The sequence below is a fragment of the Jatropha curcas genome, chromosome 10 (assembly GCF_041381405.1).
Source record: "Jatropha curcas cultivar XTBG-Jc1 chromosome 10, XTBG_Jcur_1.0, whole genome shotgun sequence".
Lineage (NCBI taxonomy): Eukaryota > Viridiplantae > Streptophyta > Magnoliopsida > Malpighiales > Euphorbiaceae > Jatropha > Jatropha curcas.
In genome coordinates this window covers 10,683,604-10,702,723 of record NC_143160.1, presented here as the reverse complement: position 1 = coordinate 10,702,723, position 19,120 = coordinate 10,683,604, and the positions used below count along the sequence as shown (strand labels likewise).

Below are 19,120 nucleotides of genomic sequence, written 5' to 3'. Positions count from 1 at the left end.
CATATCAAATTTGTGAAGCAGGTCTGCAATATATCGATGCTGGGATAAAAATAACCCAGTGGCAGTAGGTATGACCTCTATGCCCAAAAAGTGATGCAACATGCCCAAGTCTTTAATGGAGAAACGAGCCGCTAGATGCGCAACACAAATATCCAGAAATTTGTTATTATTCCCTGTAAGCACAATATCGTCAACATAAATCAAAAAGTATGTTGTAACTCCATTTGTGGCAAAGATAAATAAAGAGGCATCTGCGCGTGACTTCTTGAAACCCAATTGCATAAGAAAGGTAGTCAATTCAATGTACCAAGCTCTTGGCGCTTGCTTTAAGCCATAGAGAGACTTCCGTAATTTGCAGACATAATTCGAAAACTGTGAATTAACATAACCTGAAGGCTGCACCATATACACATCTTCATGAAGAGTACCATGCAAAAATGCATTATTCACGTCCAGCTGGCGCAAAGACCAGCCATTAGAGACAGCAATGCTCAACACTACCCGTATTGTGACTGGCTTAGTTACTGGACTGAATGTTTCAAAATAATCTCGACCAGGTTGCTGCAAAAATCCTTTAGCCACTAATCGGGCTTTATATTTATCAATCGATCCATCCGGTTTCCGTTTAATACGGAAAACCCACTTACACCCAATCGGAACTGCAGCTGTCCTTGGAACCAACTCCCAAGTTCCATTCTTCAAGAGAGCATTATATTCTAGATCCATTGCAGCCCGCCAATTATTATCCTTCAAAGCTTGCTGAACCGTTCGAGGCTCAAGAGAGAAAGGGAGTGGATACCTTGTAGTAACATTAACAAAAGAGGAATTAAAATACCTCGGGTTCTGTTTGCGAGCACGTTGAGTTCTCGGTGCAGCTGTAATAGTCTCTGGAGTCGGTATCACTGTTAAAGCCGTAGCATCAGTTTCAGGAGGTGGAGTAACAGAAGTAACAGGCACAGCTTCGTGAGTTGGAGCAGTTGTTACTTGCTCTGTAGCTAGCAATGGAGCATCACTTGATACTGAATCACAAGGGACAATGTCTGAACAAACTTGAACAGCAGGTGTAGCATTCACAGTACTAACCTGTTCCGAAACTGAGTCCACAGCCGGTGGCGAAACAAATGAGGGCAGAAGCATATGTACCGGAGCAGTGTCAACAATAGTTGAATGTTGCAACAAAGCACCTGCACAAGAAGCACCTCCACTAGAATTGAAAAATTGATGAGATTTATTGTACTCCTTGAAAGGAAAGACATGCTCAACAAACTTTAAATGACGAGAAAAGTACAATTTCTTAGTCGACATATCAAGACATTTATAGGCAGACTGTGAAGAAGAGTAACCAAGGAAGACACATGGAACAGAATGTGACTAGAGTTTAGATGTTGTGTATGGACGTAACCACGGATAACACAAGCAACCAAAAGGTTTGAACTTCCCAAAACTGTGAGAATGACCAAAAAGCTTGAAAAACGGTGTTTGAAACGAAATAACAGACGATGGCATCCGATTTATGAGATATACCGCAACCTGAAATGCATAAGTCCAATAGGTGTTAGGCAAAGAAGCATAATTAAGTAAGGATAAACCAGTCTCAACAATATGCCTATGTCGCCTTTCAGCAATACCATTATGTTCAGGCGTGTGAGGTGGTGAAGTATAATGAGAAATACCACAAGCTGCAAAATGCGATTTTAATTTGACATATTCCCCACCATTATCAGAAAAAACAGAAACAATTTTGGTATTGAAATAATTCTCAACTAGACGCTGAAAGTTAAGAAATAAATGATAAGTATCAGACTTTCTTTTCATCGGATATAACCAAACATATTTAGAAAAATGGTCAATAAATATAACATAGTATTGATACCCATCAATTGACATTTTTGTTGGTCCCCAAACATCACTATAAACAAGTTGGAACGATTTTGAACTAGTCAAAGAATTCTCAAAAAAAGGAAGCTTATGGCTTTTACTCATAGAGCAGGAATTACAATGGAAATTGGAAACAGAACTGGACAAATACTCAAATCCAGAATGTTGGAGAACTAATCTAAATACTTTATTGGAAGGATGACCAAGCTTATGATGTAAAGAAGACAATGAAGACTCTTTCGTTGTAACATTCAGCTGAGGACGTTTGGAAAAGGTTGCACAATAAATATCATCAATGTTCTCTCCTCTTAGAAGCGGCGCCCCCGTGGACAGATCCTTCACAAGAAAATAAGTTGCAAAAAATTCAACAGAAACATTGTTAGTTCGACACAATTTAGCAATAGAAACCAAATTCCTTTTCAAATTAGGCACACATAATATATCTGGAAGAGATAAAATTCTGCTCGTAGTATTAATACTTGTAAAACCAGTGTGAGAAATAGAGTGACTTTTACCATCTCCTAGAAAAACTTCATCCGGACCACCGTAATCAGAATACCCTTGAAGAGAGGAGGGACTCGATGCTACATGATGGGATGCTCCTGTATCAAACAACCACGGTTGAGAATTCATTGCCGTTGTAGTGTTAACAGCAGGTACAGAGGACACACCAACATTACTGTGCTGAACTGAAATATTATTCTCTTTCAGAAAACGAGCCAGCTTTCGACATTCAGTAGTACTATGTCCTGCAATTTCACAAAATTGACAAACAACACCTTGCCGATAGCTGCCTCTAGTCTGATTTGAATTCTGATTATAACCTCCACGATTATTATAGCCTCCACGATTGCGCCTGTAATTAGAATTATACCCTTGATTCTGTCGTGAAAAGTATCCCTGATTCACGTTGTTCCCATCAGAACCAGCATTTTGCGACTTAGTAGTGGACTTCTGAGTGACATGAACTGTTGCAATATTAGAGCTAGCATCCTCTTTCCCTTTCAGTGATCGCTCAAAATCAGTTAGTTTTTCAAACAAATCAGAAAACGAAATTGAAGTTTCACGCACTTTAAGAGCAGCAACAATTAGGGCAAATTCATCTCCCAATTGAGCAATGATGTGCACAATCAAATCTTCATCACTAATAGGGTTTTGAGTAAGAGCCAATTCATCAGCCATGGCTCGCATTTCATTCAGAAAAACAGATACCTGTTTGGTGCCTTTGGAGTTTGAAGCCAATTTGGTCTTCAAAGAAAGAATCCTCGATCGTGAGGTATTTGCATAACTTTGGGAAAGTCGATCCCAGACATCTTTCGCCGATTCTGCCGACGATATTAGTGGCTGAATTGATTCAGTGCAGCTGCCCAAAAGAGCGCTTAAAAGAGTGTGATCTTGCCGATACCAGATAGTATAATCTGGGTTTGGTTTATTGTCAATCGCTGCTGACGGCGCTGGAGTAGAGCAATCAATATACCCCAGTAACCCTAAGCTGATTAAGGTGGATTGAACTTGCTTCCGCCAAACTGGAAAATTATCCTGATTTAGTTTGATTGGAAAATGCGTAGGAGCATTGAGCTGAATAACAGAAGAAAAAGAAGAAGACATATTGTAGAATTTGGATCGTTTGCCTCGTTAGAGATTATAGGGCTCTGATACCATATGAAGGAATTGAAGTAATTAATTATAAAGTCTAAGAGTACAACTTATATAGATACATAGTCCTAAACTAAGTATACAGAAGTGATAAAAATAGACCTAAACAGAAAGATAACAACAGATACAATTATTAAAAAACAGTTACAAGGAAGACTTATCTCCTTTATCCTCTATATGTTATACTTATTATGTCCTTAATAGGACATAAAGGAATTTGGGACGTTTTATTTGGTATTAAGCTTGCTAAAACTAATTATGTATATGCTTATAAGGATTACTAGGATATGAAATAAGTTTACATATAAATGATTATGAATGTTGAATGGTGATGTTTCTATTTAAAGGAGGACGGACATTTGATTTGATTAATCGCCCGATGGATGGGCTGTGTATATTGATTGAAGAATATCTAATACTATTGTGATTATTCAATTAGGTAGATAGTCCTGTTTTTAGAGAAAGTTCTGCCGAAATTTTGATAGGATTTAGGCTAGTATTTAATAAATAGGTTGTTACATTTATTTAGAATTAATTTTTTTTAGAAGAGCTTTTTAGTTTATTCTTTCTTTTCTTTCCAATTCCATTTCATTTAGATCGTCCAACTTTATCCATTATTCCAATAAGTCAAAATCCAATTAGAACTTCTCTTCTCCATCATTATGTGCAGTAATAAATAATGCATTATTTACATCATGCATAGAAACGTTACTGTATAATGTTACAAATTACCTATTTGTTTAATTATTACTTATTTATTTTTATAGCATATACATTCGTTACTTTTATGCTTAGTTATATAGATGTCTATATTTGAACATTTGCATAGCAATGTTTATTTAATATGCTAGCATTTAATTCTATTGTTTGATTATTTATGTTGTGACATTGATTTGCTTTGTTTTGTGTGGAATTATGATGAAGTGAGTCACTATGGAGTTTGTAAGGGCGGTCTACGATATCGTCGATCATGTATAGGGAGATCAACGCCCTGTGTGCATCTAATGATATGAATATTATGAAAAAATCACAGGGTGACCTCCTGTCAGTAATGGAAAAACAGTGAGAGAGCTGGTCAAATAAGGATTAGACTGGTCGGCCATGTATAAGGAATCGACTCTCTAGTGCACACGTCATGAGTGGATGGACCATGTGTGAAGACGACTCTTGGGCGTTTCGGTGAAGCCACAAACCAATCTCAGGTGTTTGATTGTATGAAAGTGTACTTGTATGTGGGTGCTAATGTTGTGTCATGTATTTAATTAAATGAATGTTCATTTTAGTATTTCAAGAAACATTTCGTGTGAATGCCTGTGTTATGTACTAGTTATTATTCATTATAAAACTCATTCCTCTTTTATCTAATTTTTCTATGAAGAAGATTTTTCGCTATCCCATTAAAGCTCTGTTTTCTTCGCTGCTGAGCTAGAAAAGTAATTTTTAATTTCAAACAGTTATTTAAATTTTGTAGCTATATGTACTAGAACTTATTTATATCTACCTGTTAGTGAACTGCAGTCGTAGGATTATAACCGATAAACTTATGTGAATATTTTAATTATTCATTTATGTGTATGCATGAACCAGTTAGCCCATATTATGAATTGCATATGTATATAGGCCTAAACTATGATTTATGTGAGATGTTGAAATTGAGCCAAAATAAAATATAATTATATGACTTAAACATAAAATGAAATAGATTTACTGTACCTAGAATTTATTTGATATAATAGAATCGCGAGGTTTAGACTTACTATGGGCAACCTCTACTCTTAGAGAGCTAGCTCTCTAGCTAGAAAATGACAGATTTTCTATCCAAGCCTGGTTGTTGCTTCATCTCCGGGCGAGGAAAGTGATTCCTTTTGGTGAATTTCGTTTTCTTCGTTCTGACTTGGTCAACTTGATCCCTGGTGATTCCATTTTCTTTGTCAAGTAGTCTTGGGTTCCTTGACAACCACCGCCAAAATGGAATTGAGATCCAACATGGAGCTTGGTTGGAAAAAAAAATTTCTCTATTAAACCTATTAACAGGTTTAAGATGTGGGTTTCCACAAAAAATGTAAAATTTTCATAGATCTAGAAATAAAAGCATTAAAATTTTACCCATATTATGGAGTTCAAGAGCAAAACGAAAAAAGAAGATGAAGAGAAACAAAAAGAAATTTTATTGTTTTTTCCATATTTAGTTGTCAGATTTTATTAAGGATAATTTTGGCATTTTAAAACATATCTCTCTTATCTCTCTTGCTTTTTAATCTCATTAACAGAAAAACATTCAATTTTAGATGAAAAGACTATTTAATAAGATGGAAACGAATGTTAGGGACGAAATAATTATTTTTTAATATTTTTTACATTTTTTAAGATATAAAGTAAATTTACTATTGGATGTTAATTGTGTGTTTATTTTTTGAACATAAACTTATATCTATACTATATATAAATGTGGAAATATGAGGGAATAATTGAATTTTTGATAGTGACCTTAATGAAACTTAGAATATATTAAAATAATTTTAGTCATGACCAATTAAAAAATTACATTTTAGTAGTTGATTTGATATATTTATAACAGTTCCTTTTAAATAAATACATATAGATAATTAAGTAATTCAAAATTTTAAGTTTTATCTATTTTAAAATTTAATTTTAAAAATATATATGATAAGGAGACATTTCAAAATATTTATATTTTATTTTTAAATAGCTAATTCTATTTTAATTATAATTTAAAATATTTTACTTCGAAGAGAAATAAAGTATATTCTTTATATTAATATGTTTTTCTTTATATTTGTATGATTTTATTGGATATATTTTTTCAAAAAATAAAATTCAGAGAATATATATAATATTGTATTTAGGAAAGAGATAAAAAAGAAAAAACCTATATTATTGTATGTAATACCCTGAATTTTTATTTTCAAAAATTTTCCAATTAAATTTAATGAACCGACAGCTTGGAAATTATATTAATATTTTAGTTCGAATACTGTGATAAACCGAACCGAAAATCGATTGGAAAACTCAAAAACCAAACGAAATGAGACCAAATCACTGAATTGGACCGAATCGGTTTGAATCGAACCGGATCGGCCCATTTCTTTTCTTTTCTTTTTCTTTCTCTTTCTCTTCGTTTATTCCTTCTCCTTCTCCAGTTGTGTCACCTCCTCCTCCTCCTCCCTCTCCTTCGATCTCCGTCCTCCGGCCACCGAATTCGATAAATGAACACCCTAAAAACATCTACTCAACGCAAGGAAGAAGATTATAGCTTAGATTTGAACTGAAATTGCGTCTATTTTGAAGGGGAAGAGCTTGAAGTTTCGGCCACCGTGGTTACACTTTTTTCCGGCGATTCACGGCGTTTCAGGCAAGCCTAGAGCGCAAGGTGAGTACCAAATGACTCCTCTCTTCTTCCTCTTTCATTTGATGGCCTCCTCGTCGACTGTAATAACCGGAATCGGAAAACCCAAAATGGGTTTCACCGAACCTTTCCGGTCAATTTCCGGCCAAATAGTTCATACCCACCTTGATTTGAATACATATTAGTGATCCTCTCATCGAAACGAATAAAATGATATATTGTTTGTTAATTTTGGTGAAGATTTGACTTTTTCGGCCACCGTGCACGGCGGCGGTCCGGCGAGGACTTCAAAGGCAGAATGTTCTCCTCTTTGCGCGGATCACGGAAATCAAATCCGATTTTCGATCGGTACACTCTAAAGCTTAATTTGCAATTTTTGAATAAATCCCGAGATAATTAATTAATGAATTTAATTAAGTAGTTAAATAAATTAAATTTGATATTGTTAAATATATTCCATGAATATTAATTATAACTATAAAATCGGTGTTGAAATATAAATTTCTAGCTAATAATAATGTAAGTAAAATTTGGAAATTTTATTAGTAAGTAAATAGTTATAGCATAATTAATTATAATGAGAATTTAATTTGATTAAGAATATGCCCGATGAATAGACTGTGAATTGAATGAAAGAATGAATGATGGTTATGGCGGACGAGATGAGTTAATGTGAATTGCCCGATGGATGGGCTGTGTGTTGACATATGGTTTATGTAAAAATTTGGATAGTCCAGTTTATAGAGGAAATGCTGCCGAAATTTTTATAGAACACTTAATGAAGAATTAAATTAGTTATATTCTTAATAAGTAGTGACGACTAAAATTTTAGGTATTAAGAAATATTATACAATATTATAATTATCATTATACAATATTCCTCACTGAATAATTAGAGATTTTATCTAAAGGTTATAAATTAGAATAATTATTTATATAAATGAGAGAACCTAGATATATATGCATATATAACAAGTGAATTAAATGACTAGTAGCCAAAATAAATAAACGAATGTGAAATATAAGTTTTTGAATTAAAATTCTTATTTAGAATTTTCTTGTTTATTTTAAAGGTTTATAAAATACAAAATGCGAGGACAAAAGCTGGAAGCATGTGGCTAAAAAGGCAGTCCTTTTAAAGGACAATAAAGAACTGTGAGTAGTGTTAGATAACTAGTATCATCCACCTGCATTCATGCATTCACGGCTAAATGTTATCATGCATTATTTTGTTGAATTGCCATATCGTGCTGCCCTATTTGTATTGCTTGATTAGCTGTGATGTGATATTACTGTGCCTTGGTTGTGTGGTATTGGGATGAAGTGGGTCACCATGGGTTTGTGAGACTGTTTCTGTTATATGGATCCTGATTATGATTCTGATTCTGTTATATGGATCCTGATTCTGATTTCTGTTAGCCGGGTAAATGGGAGATCGGCGCCCCCGTGTGCATCTACTGTTCTGATCTGTATGATATGGAAAACCACGGGTTGGTCTCTTTGGGCGCACCTGATAATCTGGATCTGATCGCAGCCCGCAGGGTGGCCTCCTGTTGTGAGCGCTTGAAGATCTAGATTTGATGGAGACGACCGGGTTGTCTCCTGTTGGTATAAAAAAAAAAGAAGAGAAAAGAAGAGATTATACTGAAATCACAAGTTGGCTTCTTTATTTGGGCGCACCTGATAATCTAGATTTGATCGCAGCCCGCAGGGTGACCTCCTGTTGTGAGCGCCTGATGATCTAGATTTGATGGAGACGACCGAGTTGCCTCCTGTTGATAAAAAAAAAATAAATAAAAATAAAATAAAAAAAGAGGGAAAGACTGGAAAAATAATGAGAGGACTGGTTGTGTGAGAATTGAACCGGTCGGCCAGAATGGGGGATTGGCTCCCTGGTGCACACGTGAGAGGATGAGCCATGTGGGAGGACGGCTCATCGGGGTTCGATGACTCCACTGACTAATTTCCACGTGATGTGATTATATGAAGGTGATAATACTTGTGATTGCTGTTGTATTGCCATTTGTGTGACAAATTGCATGATCATATAATTAAACGGTAATCGAATAAAAATATTTTAGCATCTGTGTGATTGTGTGGGGTGAGAGGGTTATCTAACCCTACTCATTGAGTTTGGCGCTCACCCCTGCCTACTATTTTTTTCAGGTAATAGAAAGAAAGGAAAGCCCTATAAAGTTGAGACACTTATTGTAGAAGACGGTTAATGATAGAAATAACGATGTAAATATAAAGGTAGAGTTCCGCAATTGTATTCCAGTTGGGTTGTAAATAAATAATAAAAGTCCATATTAAACATATGAACTGTATTTTAGATGCATATGTATAGTAAGTAAATGGGCCTGAATCCATAATTATGAATAGAATGTGAGATTTAAATAAGTTAGGCTTACTACGGGCTTCGGAGGCCTTAAGCCCACCCAGGTCCTAGTGCCGGTCCGGCCCACGGAAATGGGTCGTGACATTTTATTAATATTTTTCTTTATGTTTATATGATTTGATTGAGTATAGTTTTTTAAAAACTAAAATTTTAAATATAATACATAATTAAACCTGTCAAAATTTTTACTTTATAATTTATTTTAAATAAAATAAACATATGCGTGATAATATTTATTGATAATATTTATATATCTATATATATTTGAAGCTTTTTTTGTTAGGCGAGTTCTTGAAATAATTTTATTCTTAATAATAATTTTTTATTTTCTTTTTCGTTATTGAATAATTTGTAACTATTATCATTTTAATTTAGTAAGATACTTATATATCCCTTACAATAAATAGATGACCTCTTCATGATTAAGAAATTTTAATTTTCTTGATATTTTTTTCTCTTATATCTTAAATCGGTTTAACTTGAAAGAAAATAATGGTTAGAAAATTGAAAAAAAAACTAAAATTATACATTTATATTTTGGATCATTTTTTAGATTGCAAAAAATTTGTGTACGTGCAAATATTATTTTCTCTAATACTGCTATTGTAGCCAAAATGATTACCGTTATCAGTTCAGTTTGAGATCACTTCATTATATAAAAATAAAATTAAGTATATAAGAAGTAATATTAACCGCTTGTATTTATTTTAATTTTAAACAAAAATTTATGTTTTAATATTAAATAGATAAAAACAAAGAATACAAAAATAAACATATAACGAGCACAGTCAACGTGCAAGGCAAGCCATACAAAACTGGTATATATAAAAGTTTGCCTATTAAATTCTGAAATTTGATTTTAATAATATCGTTTTATCGAAACAAATAGAATTTTATAAGAATAATAAAATACGGAAAATCAAACCATACCGCTAACCAGGCTGATCGAACCGAGCATAAACAATTGAAGTTTCCATTTGAATTAAACCGAACCAGTGAATTGAGCGCAACCAGATATAGACCAATTAAAACAGGAGAGAAAAACAACCAAGAAGGGTAAAGAGGCCAAAACTCCTCTACCGATCGTAGCACCGCGGTCTCCTGTTTTTCTTTCTCTTTGACCCAAAATCAGATAATCCATACAATTTCGGGTCCCAAGCCTCCATCTGATCTTCTTGGTTTCGTCGCTTCAGTTGATTGTTTCTTCTTGTTCGAAACTTTATTGCATTATACAATATAATTTCTACTCGCTGTCCTTGTCGCCCTCTTCAAAGTTGAAGAATTGGGTATGCTTTTTTTCTTTTAATTTTTATGTGGATGTGTATTTGTGTTTTTGTTGATTTTTTGATTTTCGTCTGGGTTTGTAGGAGTTTTGACTCTTCCATTGCGATTTCGATTGTTACTGTAAAGCTCGTGAGGCAGTTCTTTTGAAGCAATTCAGGTTTTTTTTTTTTTTTTTTTTTTTTTTTTTTTTTTTCTATATTGATTTTGCTTTGATTTTGGCTTCCAACTTCTTTTTCTTTTGGGTTTTCGACTTATTTTGATTTTTAATTCTTGTTGTGGGTTTATTTCGACTGTGTTCTGCTGAATATTTAATGAAACAAATCTTTAGATTACGTTGTCAATTTTTCTGGTGGATGTTTGTTATCTTTGTGATTGTGGAGCTTGTTGCTTTTAGGGAGATAAGTTTTGGGTCGATCGTGGATTAGGCTTGGCCATATCTGATAATGAATATTTGTATTGATGATGGGTTATAATATTTGGAATTATAATTTGAGTTCCATTAGGATATAGATAACTAGAAAATTGGTAATTTGGCAGCTTCCTTGCATTAAATTTTCCACATTTTTAGCTCCATTATCTTTTCGCATTCAAGCTTTCTGTGAATCAAATTCTGATAAGAAGGCAGCTGCACATTTATTTCAATTGATGGTTGACTCGATTACCATATGTGCTCGCCATCTTTATTTTTAATGCAGATTGCAAGTTATGTAATTTCTGAAGAAATTTAGGGAATGCAGTGGGCAGCCACATGCATTTCCATTTTCTTCTTTCTTGCAAAAGAAGTGGAAAAAACCATGCATGTACATTCATGCAATTGGGACTGTTAAAAGTTAGTCTTGGAAGTTACTATGTTGTTCATCTAACGGATGCAGTCATGATGACATTTCCAGGGTGTTACCTGAATATGTTACTTTGTGTGTCAGTGGGTGGAGAATCATTTTGTTCTTAATTTATTTCAATATGTTGAATACGTGCAATCTGTTTACTACCATGCTAATTGCTAATATATTTTCTGTTTCTAATTCCATCTCTCTCCCTCTCAATATTTGTGATTTTGAAGTGCAATGCTTTCTCAACAGTTACTAGATGATTGGCTGCTGTTAGTTGACAGACGTGGTTTAGAGATGCTATTCTCATAATTGCATCGGTCTGACAAAATGTTGATGTGTGTGGTTTTGCATTGCCCCATGCATGCATCTATGTGGCAGCTAGAACATTTCTTTATCTGTTTTCTCTGCTCCTGCCGGGCACCTCTTAATACAATCATTATTCTTTTGTTTGAGTTACATAAGCTTCTTGACCCTCATGGTAGGATTACAGAAGCTTGTTAATTATTCTATTATAATTGTTCAGTGTTAGAAACTTAATTTAACATTAACTATTATAAATGTTAATATTTTAAAATTCCTGTTTCTACTCATACATCCCTCCACACACATGTTTTGAGATTTTTGTGAATTGGGAAGTCCCTGGAAGCTCCTAGATAGATAGATTGATTGGATTAGACTGATTTGGTTTTACATGCATGTGGCTGCATGTCTATAAAATATTCAGAGTAGGGGATGGCTTAAATGTGGGTCTCTATTTTTTTATTACATCTGTTGGATAAGTTAAAATGTGTAGATTCTTTTCAAATCACAGCTATGCAGAGCCAGCTTCATTGTATTGGGTGTAGGAGCATTCTTCTTTATCCAAGAGGTGCAGCAAATGTCTGTTGCGCTTTATGTAATACAGTTACCTCTGTCCCTCCTATTGGTACGCTTTTTTCCCACTTCAGTTTCATATGGAGCTATTTATGGTTATGTTATACTTCATTAAATTTGATAATTCCATTTATATTTTTCTTATTCTAATTAAGTTACTTCTTATTCTAATTCAAATATAATTTTGATAAAGGGGCTTTCCTTCCATTTTATCCAATAAAACCTCAAACCCTAAATTTTCTCTCTCTTTCTATTTTGCTTAACTGGTTAGTTAATAATGATTTATACAGTAATTGATAACTTCTATCTGACAGACGAGCAATTACAGAACTCACCGTCAAGGAAAGATGGGATCGATGAAGCCACTGAAACTACCCTTAGAATCTACGGCTGTGATTTGATTCAAGAAAGTGGTATTTTACTTAGATTGTAATTCCCTTCTTTAACTCTTGTTTAGTTTAATTTCGTAGTGTGTATTGTTATCTTCTATATGAATTATATATAATTTCTTTTTATTTTATTTTATAGACCACAAGCTGCTATGGCCACTGGTCAAGTACTATTCCATCGTTTCTATTGCAAGAAATCATTTGCTCGATTCAATGTCAAGGTTAGTCCTTTTTTGCCCTTTTTATTCAGATAATTATTATTGGGATTAGTTAGTTCTTTTTGGGTTGTGGGTTTAGTCCATTTTATGAAATTTATAAGAATCTCTTATTCTTTGTAGTGGTAAGTAATGGAAGTAGTTTGAAAGTGGTTTAAATGCCTTTCATCTAATACTATTGGGGCTGAATGCTATATTTTTTCAGAAAGTTGCAGCTAGTTGTGTTTGGCTTGCGTCTAAACTAGAGGAAAGCCCTAGAAAATCAAGGCAAGTCATTATTGTTTTTCACAGAATGGAATGCAGGAGAGAGAATTTAACCATGGAGTTTTTGGACCTAACTTCAAAGGTTAGAATTGTGATTTTTGTATTCTTTCTTTTAATTCTAGCAAGCAGTTTTGGTGCTTCTAGAGCTTTGTGTTATGCACTTACTATCTTTGTTATGAAAAAATAAAAAAGAAATTTGCAGAGTTGAAGATGGAACTGAGCAGAACAGAAAGGCACATATTGAAAGAGATGGGTTTTGTTTGTCATGTTGAGCATCCTCACAAATTTATTTCAAACTACCTTGCGACCCTTGAAGCGCCTAAAGAATTGAGGCAGGAAGCTTGGAATCTTGCAAATGATAGGTACTTCACAACAAAAAATTAATTGCATCTAATTTTATCTTCTATATTTCTTCTGCCAGTTCTTTCTGTTTGGTTTTTCCATTTCATATGCTCTGCTGTGTCAATGTTCATCAGTTTGAGAATTAAGAATCGCATTATGTAGATAGTGGGAACCTAAATAGTGTTAAAAGCAATAAAATGAATATGGCATCAGTTATTTAGTTAATCCTTAGAGTCAAATTGAAAAATGTGTAGTGTCCTATATGTAATCATGCATTCACCCATCTGCTTCTTGATCGGGAGTCTGATTTTTCCTCACCCTCTCCCACCATCTTAAAAAAAAAAAAAAGAAAAACAGAAAATTATGTTAGTTATGTTAATTAGAAATTTTACTTGTTTGTCCTCTTAAGATTAATTTAACTGGAATAGGTTCTCACCTTATGGGGCTATTTTTACCCCATTTTTAGTGTATTACATTTAATTAATAGTTAGCAAGAAGAACAAACCCAAGAGAGTATTGTTACTTAATTGGGTGGAGGGTGGTTATTTGACTGAAGGTATTGGTGAAAATTATAGTACATAAAAATTGGTCAATATAATGTACAGAATTCCTCTTGCCTGTAGCCAATTGCTTCTTTTTTTAGTGGTTCACAGGTGACAGTTTCTTAGTTTTAGCATCAGTCATTACATCCCTTCTTTTCCTAGGACTTAAATATTTTCTTTATTCTCGGTCTTAGTCTATATCAACTCTCTATTTGGAGCAGTTTGCGCACAACCTTGTGTGTTCGTTTCAAGAGTGAGGTTGTGGCCTGTGGGGTTGTATATGCTGCAGCACGTAGGTTCCAAGTACCTCTTCCTGAGAATCCACCATGGTGGAAGGCATTTGATGCAGATAAATCTGGGATTGATGAAGTTTGTAGAGTTCTAGCTCACCTTTACAGCCTTCCTAAGGCAAAGTACATATCAGTCTGCAAGGATGGAGATTTTTCTTTTTCTAGGAAGTCTTCAGATTCTCAATTGCAGCCACTTCCAAAGGTGATTTTATGATGCTTTTTGTACTTAAAATCTCTTTATTTCTGGCTCTACCCTGTAAATCTCTTTTATTTCTGGCTCTACCCTCTATCATTTCTTTTTGTTATCCTGCCATAAAAGATTGCTAGTTGCACAATGATATATAGCAAATGAAGCATTTGATTGCTTGTGATCAGAAAAGAGGAAAACTAAAAAGTTGCAGAGATTTGATAACCAAGTTACTTTTTTTTTTTTATTATTATTTAGTACTAGTTGATAAATTCTTTTAGGAGTTTTTAGTTTTTGGTCACTGTTCTTTCTGCAGGAAGCTCCACAGGTTAGCTCACCGAACAATGATGATATTGCTCCCAAGTCAGCCCCAACTGTGAGTGGTGCAGAATCAGGAGCTTCCAAGGGTACATTAATAAAAGCAGCTCTAGATAAGCTGAAGGACTCTAAGAAGAGTGATGATGAGTCCAAGCCTACTGATGGAGAGGCAAGAGATGAGGCCATTCCAAGATCCAAGTCTGAGCACAGATCAGAGGCAAGTGGGGACAGGATCAAGGACAGAGAAAGGGATAGAGATAGGGGAAGGGAGAGGGAGAGGGAGAGGGAGAGGGAGAGGGATAGAATAAAGGAGAGGGGTAGAGATTCTGACAGGGAAAGGGAGAGGGAAGAGACTGAGAGGGACCGAGATAAAGCTAAGGATCGAAGTCATCGATCGAAGGATAGAGGAAAAGATTCAGGTCAGTTGCTGAGTTTCTTGAATTGGTCAACATAGTGGTGAGATACATACTTCATAACATTAATTTCATATGCTTTAATCATGTTTTTCTTTCCATATAAATTCAGGACATTCAGAGAAATCAAGATATCATTCATCACGTGGTATGCATACCAATTTTCTTCAAGCAAATATGATTATCTGATATTTTTTCTTCTTTTTTTTTTTTTTTTTTTTTTTTTTTTCACTACTTCAAGTTTTATTACTTCTCTGCATTTTCAGACCGTGACTACCACAGTTCCTCGTATTCTTCAAGGGAGAAGGATCGTCATAGACATCACTCGTATGCTTAAATCGGTCATTGAGGTGTGCGCTTTCACTTCAATATATAGCTGCTATCTGAAATACTGTAGTTATATATTATGTGGTTCAGTACATCTTTGGAATGCAGGAAAGGGATTTAAATTTGGATGCAGAATTTCCATTTGATATCAATTCGTGAATTTCATTTCAAAAGAGATACTTGCTTATTCTGCAATTGTGTGCGAAATACATTTCTACTAGCGCCTTTCCACTAAACATTCATTTGTACAGTTCTGATGATGATGATATTATTCTCTATTTATGCTATTCGCAAGAGTTGTCTATTTTTTGAACATGTTAGTAGAGTCCTTAGGACATAGTCATGTCAAAATCCCATGTGGCGACTGCACCATCTATGCAAATGCATCATTGCTAGTTTATTGATTGATTGTTAAAACCACGCAAAGAATGGTAGTGACAAGGAAGAAGAAATTAAGCAGGTAATGAAGCACGCGCAATGGAGGGTAATTTTTCAAACAACTTGATTTGTAGATGAGCCCACAGGTGGAGCCTGCTATTATCCTTATACAAGAGGTGTTGCCTGCAAAATTGCCTTTAAAATTATTGGACAATCATAAAACTTTCTACTAAAAACAAGTTGTAAGTTTTGTTTTTTTTTTTTTTTTTTTTTTTTCTCTATGATTCTGTTGTCAAAATTTTGATTTATCTATGTATAAGCAATATGACATCAATGGCGTTTTGAGTTAGAATTATTATTATTATTATGATTTATACTATCAAGTCAATTAGTCTTAGGCTGTACACCAATGGATAATTGTTGACTGCACTAAAATTTTTTGGTTAAATGGTTTATAAACTTAAAGACATTTATAATTTCTGAACCCATTACTGATTACTTAAACATTAATTTTACTTCAAGTTTAGTGTTGACCCCATGAGACTCGTAGCTCAGTTTTAATTCTCAATGAGCATAGGTACAACTATATACCTAAAGTTTTGAATTCATGACTTGTCATTGGGATGCTATCATAATTAAGAATTAACATGTTCTGAAAAACATAGGACACATGTTTTTTCAATATTTTCTTTTTAGAGTTCGGTTTAAAAGTTGAACATTAAATTTACTTTAATGAAACTTGTCTTGTCTCATATGAATTGTGGAGTCATTTTAACTTGCAAATGTAGATTATATGTTCTCAAAATTTATTGCAAATACATCAAGTGCTTGTTTTAGCTAAATGCATGCAGTGATTAATTGTCTAGAATTGTAACAAAGCAACAGAATTCGACTGATGCTTCTTTATCTACCAGGCAATGCATTAAGACTGTCTTCATTCCCTCCTTTTCAATTTTTAGTTAGCCTTTAATTTGCAAATAATTTAAAGAAAAAAAAAAAGAAAGAAAATTAAGACAGTTCTCCCTCTTTTGTTTTGTTCTTCTATTCTTTATATTATTATTATGAAGACATAGTTCATTACAATACGGTTGCAACACAACTTACAAAGAAGTTTTAGATCAGTTGGCAGGCAGGCATTGTCACTTGTTAATAGTTCCCTATACTCAGTTCTTGGACTCGGACACAAGTAGTGATACATTTGACCAAAAGCAAAATGGCAGCAAAAACTGATAATTGCATTGGATTTTAACTAGACTTAAGAAACGAACAGTAACTAATTGTTGCGAGAATGCATTGGCCAGCAGCACAAAACAGTAAAATCAAGTTTGTGGAGGTTCCGACTTGCATCATCTCTCCCATGTCGGTTTCTCCGACGTCATAAGTTCAAGGATGCAAATAAACAAGCCACCATAAGACATTCCCATGCCTATTGGCAGGAAAACAGAGGCTTTATTCGAGGAAAGCTGGTCAAAAACTATATCTGAAGCATCGATAATGAAGTTGGCAATAGCAAACATTTGCTTCGTCACCTAATAAATAAAAAAAAAAGAAGAAATTTGTTCAAGAAATTAAATTAACTCCTACAAATATTGAACATAGTTAACTACAAAGTTTTACTCTGATTTTAGTTTGAACCTTTTGTTTCATATCGGTATTATAGCTGAAGTAATCAGTCTCAGCTGAAAAAATTGCTGTAGAATCACCATTTGTCTGAATTTCATCATCACCCTGTAAATCCCATGTTAGAATAACATTAGTGGATCAATGATTAGCCCATTAACATGTTATAAACTCAAACTATTGTCTGCATATCACATTTAAAACTTGTGCAGAGAAAATGCTGTTGTCTTACCGCTATCACAACTTTCTTCCCTATTGCAATATAGTGTTGTTTACCATTCTTTCTATCTTCTTCCCTACTCAAAGTGATCATGTCAGCCACCATTAGACCTCTTTCTTTTACAAATCGAATCCACTCCCCATGAAGAAAAGGTTTTCGATTATTTCTATCATCTGGATTGATACCTGAAAATTCCATATCCTTTGACGGTTGTCTGTTGTTTGAAATATGATGGAAAATTCTCCTTCACAAACAATCAGTAGTAGGAATTGCCAATTGAAATGAAATATCGGTATCAGTTAATTGCTTGCTCATGAGGACTTCCATTTTCTAGTTCCCCCTTTTGCCTAATTAAAAGTAGTTGGAATCTCCAAGATATTGGATTATAAAAATAGTTGAAATTTTTGTTTTCTTTATATTGATCAGGTGAAGTCTCCATTAACAGATAAGATTGAGATATCTGCTCAAAACTCTTGGTTAGTGCTAAAGGAGAGGCTTTTACAGGAGAAATCGGGTTGGTTTCTCTTCCTTTTTAAGTCATAGCAGTCATGCAGCCTGGCCTGGATTGCCCTTAGAACACCCATCGGCGAACTGCCACCCATCCCGCCAGGGGAGCTTGCCATGCTATGAAATTCAATTTTTTCCGAGAAAAATCATGCAGATTAGAACTCTTATCCCATGCAGACTGAATCTCAACAGCCTTTTCAAATACACTAATTACTAATATATATAGCAAGCAAATTTTCCCCAGGAAGTGACATGTAGCTCTTCTTCCACTTCTTTGCAGATTTTCTCTGCTCTTTCACCCATACTTAGTCCTTTCAATGCTCTGAACTTCATTTTTAATCCTACCCACATTTGTTAACAAATTTTGAACTTCACCGTGACTTTTGAATTTCAAGTTCCACTTCTACATCAGCTTCATTGCTTTCCAAATCTTGCAATTTTCTTTTGAAATTACCATTACTCAATAATCTGGGGGAAGTATAATGTCTTATCCCAGAAGATTCTATTGTCAGCTCAAGAAACTTTTTGTATTTATTGCATTAGGCTATGCACTTAAACCAAGTCAAAATCATGGCTAAACCAATTAATCGAACCTGAATTTTTAAAATGGAATATTATAAGCATTTCAAAGGATATTAAACTTGAGGGATATATTCTTGATTATTATATTAATCAAGACCTCATGTATTGAAGGCACTCTAGTGATAGCCTAGGTTCAGCCATAAAATGGCATTTCTTGCTTATATTCCGAGTATTTGGCTGCAGGAGGCCAATAATTTTCCGCAAAATCCATTATTTCTTCTCTCAATTCCTTAACTCGCA

General features: G+C 34.2%; 1 protein-coding gene and 1 long non-coding RNA gene across 7 annotated transcripts; both read left to right on the top strand.

Moving 5' to 3' along the window:
- Window positions 1-6,688: 6,688 nt before the first annotated feature.
- Window positions 6,689-9,273, top strand: LOC105644322 (uncharacterized). Its single transcript, XR_016318584.1, has 4 exons — window positions 6,689-6,925; window positions 7,142-7,249; window positions 7,975-8,056; window positions 9,068-9,273. It is a non-coding gene; the product is annotated as an uncharacterized LOC105644322 (long non-coding RNA).
- Window positions 9,274-10,340: 1,067 nt separating this feature from the next.
- LOC110008620 (cyclin-L1-1) lies at window positions 10,341-16,312 on the top strand. Of its 6 annotated transcripts, XM_037636222.2 has the most exons (12): window positions 10,341-10,585; window positions 10,667-10,740; window positions 12,225-12,338; window positions 12,601-12,715; window positions 12,815-12,896; window positions 13,096-13,236; window positions 13,347-13,516; window positions 14,233-14,530; window positions 14,832-15,252; window positions 15,359-15,394; window positions 15,513-15,596; window positions 16,034-16,312. In XM_037636222.2, the coding sequence occupies exons 3-11, from the start codon at window positions 12,227-12,229 to the stop codon at window positions 15,581-15,583; spliced, it is 1,446 nt and encodes a 481-aa protein (XP_037492150.1). In that variant the 5' UTR covers window positions 10,341-10,585; window positions 10,667-10,740; window positions 12,225-12,226; the 3' UTR covers window positions 15,584-15,596; window positions 16,034-16,312. The 6 variants fall into 6 exon arrangements, with proteins under 6 accessions (XP_037492150.1, XP_037492152.1, XP_037492151.1 ...); XM_037636224.2 differs by lacking the exon at window positions 16,034-16,312 and having other exon boundaries at window positions 12,615-12,715; window positions 15,513-15,860; XM_037636223.2 differs by lacking the exon at window positions 16,034-16,312 and having other exon boundaries at window positions 14,260-14,530; window positions 15,513-15,860.
- The last annotated feature ends 2,808 nt before the right edge of the window (window positions 16,313-19,120 follow it).

Excerpts from the sequence above, each read along its gene's own strand:
- LOC110008620 (XM_037636222.2), top strand. The coding sequence starts at position 12,227 with ATGCAGAGCCAGCTTCATTGTATTGGGTGTAGGAGCATTCTTCTTTAT. Across the intron at positions 12,339-12,600 it reads TACCTCTGTCCCTCCTATTG|ACGAGCAATTACAGAACTCA; the intron begins GTACGCTTTTTT and ends TCTATCTGACAG. Across the intron at positions 13,517-14,232 it reads TGGAATCTTGCAAATGATAG|TCTATATCAACTCTCTATTT; the intron begins GTACTTCACAAC and ends TCTCGGTCTTAG.